At 42.0% G+C, this 11,203-nt stretch overlaps 1 protein-coding gene across 3 annotated transcripts in view; it reads left to right on the top strand.

Annotated features, from left to right (window-relative positions):
• Positions 1 to 3,058: 3,058 nt before the first annotated feature.
• Positions 3,059 to 11,203, top strand: part of LOC133537477 (nectin-1-like) — a 144,292-nt gene continuing 136,147 nt past the window's right edge. For 2 of the 3 annotated variants that reach the window (XM_061878527.1, XM_061878528.1), the window contains exons 1-2: positions 3,059 to 3,385; positions 11,197 to 11,203. The exon at positions 11,197 to 11,203 is cut by the window's right edge and continues 111 nt beyond it. In XM_061878527.1, the coding sequence (XP_061734511.1) occupies positions 3,094 to 3,385; positions 11,197 to 11,203 (299 nt within the window). In that variant the 5' untranslated portion in view covers positions 3,059 to 3,093. The remainder of the gene's footprint in view (positions 3,386 to 11,196) is intronic. The other variant, XM_061878529.1, reaches the window with a different exon arrangement.

The following is an 11,203-nucleotide window of genomic DNA, read 5'->3' as shown; positions in this document are numbered from 1 at the left end:
TCCATGAGTGATACCAATACTGATACTGAACAGGTGATAACAGTGTATTAAAATGTATTTCTGAAGAGTATTATTGACTTGATATTAGCAGGCTTCACTACACATTTTAAAAATGCAGTAACAGACTTTAATGACAGCATCGATAAAATGTAATCATTAATCACTATAATTATCACAATGACTAATTAGCATCACTGCTAACTTTTGATATGGAAAAAGTTACTATTTGATGTGAAGTGAATCAGTACTCAGTAGTACTTCTAGAAGTTGTACATGTTAGTGAATCAGTACTCAGTAGTACTTCTAGAAGTTGTACATGTTAGTGAATCAGTACTCAGTAGTACTTCTAGAAGTTGTACGTTAGTTATTTAAGAATATTGTCGTGTGGACGACAAAGGTTGTTGTGATTTGAAAGGAATTGAATACATGAACATCAAAGACAACAAATGCAGAGTGTTGCTAGAAACAGGCCCAGAAGTGTAGGGAAGACTTACCTGTACAGACTAAAAGTAAACAAATGCAGAGTGTTGCTAGAAACAGGCCCAGAAGTGTAGGGAAGACTTACCTGGACAGACTAAAAGTAAACAAATGCAGAGTGCTGCTAGTAACAGGCCCAGAAGTGTAGGGAAGACTTACCTGGACAGACTAAAAGTAAACAAATGCAGAGTGTTGCTAGAAACAGGCCCAGAAGTGTAGGGAAGACTTACCTGGACAGACTAAAAGTAAACAAATGCAGAGTGCTGCTAGTAACAGGCCCAGAAGTGTAGGGAAGACTTACCTGGACAGACTAAAAGTAAACAAATGCAAAGTGTTGCTAGAAACAGGCCCAGAAGTGTAGGGAAGACTTACCTGGACAGACTAAAAGTAAACAAATGCAGAGTGTTGCTAGTAACAGGCCCAGAAGTGTAGGGAAGACTTACCTGGACAGACTAAAAGTAAACAAATGCAGAGTGCTGCTAGTAACAGGCCCAGAAGTGTAGGGAAGACTTACCTGGACAGACTAAAAGTAAACAAATGCAGAGTGTTGCTAGAAACAGGCCCAGAAGTGTAGGGAAGACTTACCTGGACAGACTAAAAGTAAACAAATGCAGAGTGCTGCTAGTAACAGGCCCAGAAGTGTAGGGAAGACTTACCTGGACAGACTAAAAGTAAACAAATGCAGAGTGCTGCTAGTAACAGGCCCAGAAGTGTAGGGAAGACTTACCTGGACAGACTAAAAGTAAACAAATGCAGAGTGCTGCTAGTAACAGGCCCAGAAGTGTAGGGAAGACTTACCTGGACAGACTAAAAGTAAACAAATGCAGAGTGCTGCTAGTAACAGGCCCAGAAGTGTAGGGAAGACTTACCTGGACAGACTAAAAGTAAACAAATGCAGAGTGTTGCTAGAAACAGGCCCAGAAGTGTAGGGAAGACTTACCTGGACAGACTAAAAGTAAACAAATGCAGAGTGCTGCTAGTAACAGGCCCAGAAGTGTAGGGAAGACTTACCTGGACAGACTAAAAGTAAACAAATGCAGAGTGTTGCTAGAAACAGGCCCAGAAGTGTAGGGAAGACTTACCTGGACAGACTAAAAGTAAACAAATGCAGAGTGCTGCTAGTAACAGGCCCAGAAGTGTAGGGAAGACTTACCTGGACAGACTAAAAGTAAACAAATGCAGAGTGTTGCTAGAAACAGGCCCAGAAGTGTAGGGAAGACTTACCTGGACAGACTAAAAGTAAACAAATGCAGAGTGTTGCTAAAAACAGGCCCAGAAGTGTAGGGAAGACTTACCTGGACAGACTAAAAGTAAACAAATGCAGAGTGTTGCTAGAAACAGGCCCAGAAGTGTAGGGAAGACTTACCTGGACAGACTAAAAGTAAACAAATGCAGAGTGTTGCTAGAAACAGGCCCAGAAGTGTAGGGAAGACTTACCTGTACAGACTAAAAGTAAACAAATGCAGAGTGTTGCTAGAAACAGGCCCAGAAGTGTAGGGAAGACTTACCTGTACAGACTAAAAGTAAACAAATGCAGAGTGTTGCTAGAAACAGGCCCAGAAGTGTAGGGAAGACTTACCTGGACAGACTAAAAGTAAACAAATGCAGAGTGTTGCTAGTAACAGGCCCAGAAGTGTAGGGAAGACTTACCTGGACAGACTAAAAGTAAACAAATGCAGAGTGCTGCTAGTAACAGGCACAGAAGTGTAGGGAAGACTTACCTGGACAGATTAAAAATAAAAACAAAGACAAAAAACGTGTGGAGCGGACAGCGTCCACAAAGTACATCTGTACTTGACAAGGTCTTTGGTAGACTGGTGGTCGAGGCTGGAATGAAATATCCCACAAAACATGTTTGTGGCTCAGTGCTTAGGGACAAGACTTGGCGTGGTTACAGGAAAAGAGCCACCAAAATAAGAGTGCAGGACAGGAAGTCAAGCAAAACTGCAACACTAAACAAAAGGAAGGAGTAACCTGGCGTAAGAGGTCACAACAAAGTCCTGAGAGTCCATTGCTAAGTCACGTGTGCAGCCGAGTGGTTTCCCCCTCCTCACACCTTCCTCTGATGGTCTTTATACACGTGTGCAGCCGAGTGGTTTCCCCCTCCTCACACCTTCCTCTGATGGTCTTTATACACGTGTGCAGCCGAGTGGTTTCCCCCTCCTCACACCTTCCTCTGATGGTCTTTATACACGTGTGCAGCCGAGTGGTTTCCCCCTCCTCACACCTTCCTCTGATGGTCTTTATACACGTGTGCAGCCGAATGGTTTCCCCCTCCTCACACCTTCCTCTGATGGTCTTTATACACGTGTGCAGCCGAGTGGTTTCCCCCTCCTCACACCTTCCTCTGATGGTCTTTATACACGTGTGCAGCCGAGTGGTTTCCCCCTCCTTGCACCTTCCTCTGATGGTCTTTATACACGTGTGCAGCCGAGTGGTTTCCCCCTCCTCGCACCTTCCTCTGATGGTCTTTATACACGTGTGCAGCCGAGTGGTTTCCCCCTCCTCGCACCTTCCTCTGATGGTCTTTATCCAGGTGTGCAGCCGAGTGGTTTCTCCCTCCTCGCACCTCCTTTATCCAGGTGACTAACCGCCATCTTCCTCGCAGCTCGCCCCATGACGCGCATGACTCTGACCACGCCCACCATCGTGGCCCGGCCCCAGCGCCGCAAGATGACGGTGGCCACCTGCGTGTCGGCCAACGGGAAGCCGCCCAGCGTCATCAAGTGGGACACGCGGCTGAAGGGCGAGGCCACCTTCCAGGAGACTCGCAACCAGAACGGCACGGTGACGGTGCGCAGCAACTACGTGCTGCTGCCTGGCAGGGAGACGCACAAGCAGAAGCTGACCTGCATCGTGACGTACCGCAATGAGAGGTTCTCCGACAGCGTGGTGCTCAACGTGCAGCGTAAGAGTCTCTCCTCTTCCTTCTTGCATGTCCTGCACCGCTACACAATCCCATAACTAATACATGTGGAGGTACACTACATTATGGAGGACCACATTACTAATAAATGTGGAGGCACACAACATTGTTGAGGACCATCCATCCATCCATCCATTTTCTACCGCTTATTCCCTTTTGGGGTCGCGGGGGGCGCTGACGCCTATCTCAGCTACAATCGAGGTACACAACATTGTGGAGTGACCACATTATTAATCGATGTGGAGGCACACAACATTGTGGAGTGTCCACATAGCTAATAAATGCTGAGGTACACAACACTGTGGAGGACCACGTAACTAATATATGTGGAGGTACACAACATTATGGAACCCCATAACTAATACATGTGGAGGTAATTAACATTATGGAGGACCACATTACTAATAAGTATGAAAGTACACAACATTTTGGAACCCCATAACTAATACATGTGGGGGTACACAACATTGTAGAGGACAACGTAACTAATAAATGTGGAGATACACAACTTTGTGGAGGACAACGTAACTAATACATGTGGGGGTACACACCATTGTGGAGGACCGCGTAACTAATAAATGTGGAGGCACACAACATTGTGGAGGACCACGTAACTAATAAATGTGGGGGTACACACCATTGTGGAGGACCGCGTAACTAATAAATGTGGAGGCACACAACATTGTGGAGGACAACGTAACTAATAAATGTGGGGGTACACAACATTGTGGAGGACCGGGTAACTAATAAATGTGGAGGCACACAACATTGTGGAGGACCACGTAACTAATAAATGTGGGGGTACACACCATTGTGGAGGACCGCGTAACTAATAAATGTGGAGGCACACAACATTGTGGAGGACCACGTAACTAATAAATGTGGAGGTACACAACATTGTGGAGGACCACGTAACTAATAAATGTGGAGGTACACAACATTGTGGAGGACCACGTAACTAATAAATGTGGAGGTACACTACATTGTGGAGTGACCACATAGCTAATAAATGTGGAGGTACACAACATTTTTGAGGACCACGCAGCTAATATATGTGGAGGTACACAACATTGTGGAGTGACCACATAGCTAATAAATGTGGAGGCACACAACACTGTGGAGGACCATGTAACTAATATATGTGGAGGTACACAACATTGTTGAGGACTACATAGCTAATATATTTGGAAGTACACAACACTGTGGAGTGACCACAATGACAATAACATTAAATTAAATACTTATTGGCTCCTTACCACTGCACAGAAGAGTTATTAATATTAGTAATATTAGTAGTTGTAGTACTAGTAATAATGAAGTAGATGAGGTATTAATGTTAGTAATATTAGTAGTAGTCGTAGTACTAGTAAAAATGAAGTTGATGAGGTATTAATATTAGTAGTAGTAGTACTAGTAATAATGAAGTAGGTGAGATATTAATATTAGTGATAGGTGTAGTCAGATGACTTGTCAGGTGTGGTCATGTGACTTGTCAGGTGAGGTGTCAGGTGACTTGTCAGGTATGGTCATGTGACTTGTCAGGTGAGGTGTCAGGTGACTGGCAGTTTCAGGTGACAGTAGTTAGCTTGTCCTTGTCAAAGACACAACAAACATGCTCCTCCTACTAAATAAACATTCCACTTCCTTGCAGCTTTTATTGTGAAGGACAATATCAGCTTTTTTGCAGCCAACATGACTTCTTACACGCTCTCCATCAAAAGTGTAGGTACACCTGTAAAGTGTAGGTACACCTGTAAAGTGTAGGTACACCTGTAAAGAAGATGATGTCATGGCTGTCTTGTGTTTGTTTGTGATGTAGTGATTGGAGCACATACTTGTTGTTGTGATGTAGTGATTGGAGCACATACTTGTTGTTGTGATGTAGTGATTGGAGCACATACTTGTTGTTGTGATGTAGTGATTGGAGCACATACTTGTTGTTGTGATGTAGTGATTGGAGCACATACTTGTTGTTGTGATGTAGTGATTGGAGCACATACTTGTTGTTGTGATGTAGTGATTGGAGCACATACTTGTTGTTGTGATGTAGTGATTGGAGCACATACTTGTTGTTGTGATGTAGTGATTGGAGCACATACTTGTTGTTGTGATGTAGTGATTGGAGCACATACTTGTTGTTGTGATGTAGTGATTGGAGCACATACTTGTTGTTGTGATGTAGTGATTGGAGCACATACTTGTTGTTGTGATGTAGTGATTGGAGCACATACTTGTTGTTGTGATGTAGTGATTGGAGCACATACTTGTTGTTGTGATGTAGTGATTGGAGCACATACTTGTTGTTGTGATGTAGTGATTGGAGCACATACTTGTTGTTGTGATGTAGTGATTGGAGCACATACTTGTTGTGATGTAGTGATTGGAGCACATACTTGTTGTTGTGATGTAGTGATTGGAGCACATACTTGTTGTTGTGATGTAGTGATTGGAGCACATACTTGTTGTTGTGATGTAGTGATTGGAGCACATACTTGTTGTTGTGATGTAGTGATTGGAGCACATACTTGTTGTTGTGATGTAGTGATTGGAGCACATACTTGTTGTTGTGATGTAGTGATTGGAGCACATACTTGTTGTTGTGATGTAGTGATTGGAGCACATACTTGTTGTTGTGATGTAGTGATTGGAGCACATACTTGTTGTTGTGATGTAGTGATTGGAGCACATACTTGTTGTTGTGATGTAGTGATTGGAGCACATACTTGTTGTTGTGATGTAGTGATTGGAGCACATACTTGTTGTTGTGATGTAGTGATTGGAGCACATACTTGTTGTTGTGATGTAGTGATTGGAGCACATACTTGTTGTTGTGATGTAGTGATTGGAGCACATACTTGTTGTTGTGATGTAGTGATTGGAGCACATACTTGTTGTTGTGATGTAGTGATTGGAGCACATACTTGTTGTTGTGATGTAGTGATTGGAGCACATACTTGTTGTTGTGATGTAGTGATTGGAGCACATACTTGTTGTTGTGATGTAGTGATTGGAGCACATACTTGTTGTTGTGATGTAGTGATTGGAGCACATACTTGTTGTTGTGATGTAGTGATTGGAGCACATACTTGTTGTTGTGATGTAGTGATTGGAGCACATACTTGTTGTTGTGATGTAGTGATTGGAGCACATACTTGTTGTTGTGATGTAGTGATTGGAGCACATACTTGTTGTTGTGATGTAGTGATTGGAGCACATACTTGTTGTTGTGATGTAGTGATTGGAGCACATACTTGTTGTTGTGATGTAGTGATTGGAGCACATACTTGTTGTTGTGATGTAGTGATTGGAGCACATACTTGTTGTTGTGATGTAGTGATTGGAGCACATACTTGTTGTTGTGATGTAGTGATTGGAGCACATACTTGTTGTTGTGATGTAGTGATTGGAGCACATACTTGTTGTTGTGATGTAGTGATTGGAGCACATACTTGTTGTTGTGATGTAGTGATTGGAGCACATACTTGTTGTTGTGATGTAGTGATTGGAGCACATACTTGTTGTTGTGATGTAGTGATTGGAGCACATACTTGTTGTTGTGATGTAGTGATTGGAGCACATACTTGTTGTTGTGATGTAGTGATTGGAGCACATACTTGTTGTTGTGATGTAGTGATTGGAGCACATACTTGTTGTTGTGATGTAGTGATTGGAGCACATACTTGTTGTTGTGATGTAGTGATTGGAGCACATACTTGTTGTTGTGATGTAGTGATTGGAGCACATACTTGTTGTTGTGATGTAGTGATTGGAGCACATACTTGTTGTTGTGATGTAGTGATTGGAGCACATACTTGTTGTTGTGATGTAGTGATTGGAGCACATACTTGTTGTTGTGATGTAGTGATTGGAGCACATACTTGTTGCTCACAACAAACATTCATCAAGTTTGCTTCTTTTATGAATGTATTATGTCTCTACTGAAAATGTGAGCAATCAAAAGTATACATACAGCAATGTTCATATTTGCTTACATGTGACCTTGGCAAGTTTACCTGCAATAAGGTGCTTTTGGTCGCCATCCACAAGCTTCTGTGCACATTTTTCACCACAAAATTGCTGCAGTTCAGCTAAATGTGTTGCTTTTCTGACATGGACTTGTTTCTTCAGCATTGTCCACACCTGTAAGTCAGGACTTTGGGAAGGCCATTCTAAAAGCTTCATTCTAGCCTGATTTAGTCATTCCTTGACCACTTTTGAGGTGTATTTGGGGTCATTGTCCTGTTGGAACACCCAACTGTGCCCAAGACCCAACCTCCCCCCTGATGATTTAGGTAGGTTGTCCTCAACAATTTGGAGCTAATCCTCCTTTTTCATTGTCCCATTTAAAGCAGCAGTTCCATTGGCAGCAAAACAGGCCCATAGCATAATACTACCACCACCATGCTTGACGGTAGGAGTGGTGTTCCTGGGATTAAAGGCCTCACCTTTTCTCCTCCCAACATATTGCTGGGTATTGTGGCCAAACAGCTCACTTTGTGTTTCATCTGACCACAGAACTTTCTTCCAGAAAGTCTTATCTGTGTCCATGTGATGTCAGATGAAACAAAAATGTATGTTTAATTTTTAGTAAAATTTGATTAATTTAAGTTGTTTTGAGTGGATTAAAATAAATGGAGTAGAATTATTTTATGTTTTATTTTTAGTGGAATAAAATACATGGAGTTGTGGTGGTGACTTGTCCAGGGTGTACGCCGCCTTCCACCCCAATGCAGCTGAGATAGGTTCAGAGGTGGGTAGAGTAGCCAAACACTGTACTCAAGTAAGAGTACAGTTACTTTAGAGATTTATTACTCAAGTAAAAGTAAGGAGTAGTCACCCAAATATTTACTTGAGTAAAAGTAAAAAGTATGTTGTGAAAAAACTACTCAAGTACTGAGTAACTGATGAGTAAACTCATTATGACAACAAATAATGCACAACAACATAAAAATAGCAATAAGCAAATTCAGAGCCAGGAATATCTCTTAAGCAACTAAAACAATAATATATATTAAATAATAATACATTAAAATAAAATAATGGCACATTGAGCCACAATAACTTAACAGCACCATAGTCTCAGTAGGCATTGATTGATTGATTGATACTTTTATTAGTAGATTGCACAGTACAGTACATATTATTAGTAGATTGCACAGTACAGTACATATTATTAGTAGATTACACAGTACAGTACATATTATTAGTAGATTACACAGTACAGTACATATTATTAGTAGATTACACAGTACAGTACATATTATTAGTAGATTGCACAGTACAGTACATATTATTAGTAGATTGCACAGTACAGTACATATTATTAGTAGATTGCACAGTACAGTACATATTATTAGTAGATTGCACAGTACAGTACATATTATTAGTAGATTGCACAGTACAGTACATATTATTAGTAGATTGCACAGTACAGTACATTTTATTATTAGATAGCACAGTACAGTACATATTTTGTACAATTGAGCACTAAATGGTAACACCCCAATAAGTTTTTCAAGGTGTTTAAGTCGGGTCATGTGACCGCCTGGCTCTGTTTGATTGGTCCAAGGTCACCAGTGACTGCATGTGATTGGTGAAACGCTGGCATGTGTAGATTCTACTTGGAAAAACCAAAACAAACATTAACAGATCCATTCCAAAAAAGTAGCGAGTAGCGAGCTGAATGTAGATAAATGGATTGGAGTAAAAGTAGCCTTTCTTCTCTATAAATATACTCAAGTAAAAGTAAAAGTATGTTGGTAGAAGTACAATGGATCCCAAAAGTTACTCAAGTAGATGTAACGGAGTAAATGTAGCGCGTTACTACCCACCTCTGGATAGGTTGCAGCACCCCCCGCCACCCCTAAAGGGACACGCGGTAGAAAATGGATGGATGGATGGGTGAATTGATGTTTCATTTTTAGTGGAATAAAATAAGTTGAATGGAATGAATGAATGAATGTTTTCATGTCCTCATGCGCTCATTTTCAACAAACGAAATATTCTTCTTGTCAAATGTTTGAGATCTGAAAAGCAACACAACAACCAGTGGCTTGGATGACACCCCACAACTGTGTGTGTACTTTGATGACACTCCACAATGGTGTGTGAACTTTAATGATACTCCACAATGCGGTGTGAACTTTAATGACACCCCACAACTGTGTGTGCACTTTGATGACACTCCACAATGATGTGTGAACTTTAATGATACTCCACAATGCGGTGTGAACTTTGATGACACCCCACAACTGTGTGTGTACTTTGATGACACTCCACAATGGTGTGTGAACTTTAATGATACTCCACAATGCGGTGTGAACTTTAATGACACCCCACAACTGTGTGTGCACTTTGATGACACTCCACAATGATGTGTGAACTTTATTGATACTCCACAATGCGGTGTGAACTTTGATGACACCCCACAACTGTGTGTGTACTTTGATGACACTCCACAATGGTGTGTGAACTTTAATGATACTCCACAATGCGGTGTGAACTTTAATGACACCCCACAACTGTGTGTGCACTTTGATGACACTCCACAATGGTGTGTGAACTTTAATGATACTCCACAATGCGGTGTGAACTTTAATGACACCCCACAACTGTGTGCACTTTGATGACACTCCACAATGGTGTGTGAACTTTAATGATACTCCACAATGCGGTGTGAACTTTAATGACACCCCACAACTGTGTGTGCACTTTGATGACACTCCACAATGGTGTGTGAACTTTAATGATACTCCACAATGCGGTATGAACTTTAATGACACCCCACAACTGTGTGTGCACTTTGATGACACTCCACAATGATATGTGAACTTTAATGATACTCCACAATGCGGTGAGAACTTTAATGACACCCCACAACTGTGTGTGCACTTTGATGACACTCCACAATGCTGTGTGAACTTTAATGACACCCCACAGCTGTGTGTGCACTTTGATGACACTCCACAATGCTGTGTGAACTTTAATGACACCTCACAACTGTGTGTGCACTTTGATGACACTCCACAATGGTGTGTGAACTTTGATGACACCTCACAACTGTGTGCGCACTTTGATGACACTCCACAATGGTGTGTGAACTTTGATGACACCCCACAACTGTGTGCGCACATTGATGACACTCCACAATGCTGTGTGAACTTTAATGACACCCCACAACTGTCTGCACTTTGATGACACTTCACAATGGTGTGTGAACTTTGATGACACCTCACAACTGTGTGAGCACTTTGATGACACTCCACAATGGTTTGTGAACTTTGATGACACTCCACAATGGTGTGTGAACATTGATGACACCTCACAACGGTGAGTGCACTTTGATGACACTCCACAATGGTGTATAAACTTTGATGACACTCCACAATGGTGTATGAACTTTGATGACACCCCACAACTGTGTGCGCACTTTGATGACACTCCACAATGCGGGGTGAACTTTAATGACACCCCACAACTGTCTGCACTTTGATGACACTCCACAATGGTGTGTGAACTTTGATGACACCTCACAACTGTGTGAGTACTTTGATCACACTCCACAATGGTGTGTGAACTTTGATGACACTCCACAATGGTGTGTGAACATTGATGACACCTCACAACGGTGAGTGCACTTTGATGACACTCCACAATGGTGTGTGAACTTTGATGACACCTCACAACTGTGTGCGCACTTTGCTGACACTCCACAATGGTGTGTGCACTTTGATGACATCCCACAACTGTGTGTCTTTAATGACACCCCACAACGGTGTGTGCTTGTTCTATAGACGAACC

This window comes from Nerophis ophidion, linkage group LG18 (assembly GCF_033978795.1).
Source record: "Nerophis ophidion isolate RoL-2023_Sa linkage group LG18, RoL_Noph_v1.0, whole genome shotgun sequence".
Taxonomy (NCBI): Eukaryota; Metazoa; Chordata; class Actinopteri; order Syngnathiformes; family Syngnathidae; genus Nerophis; species Nerophis ophidion.
Note: the sequence above shows the minus strand (reverse complement) of the source record. Positions and strands in the feature narration are given on the sequence as shown.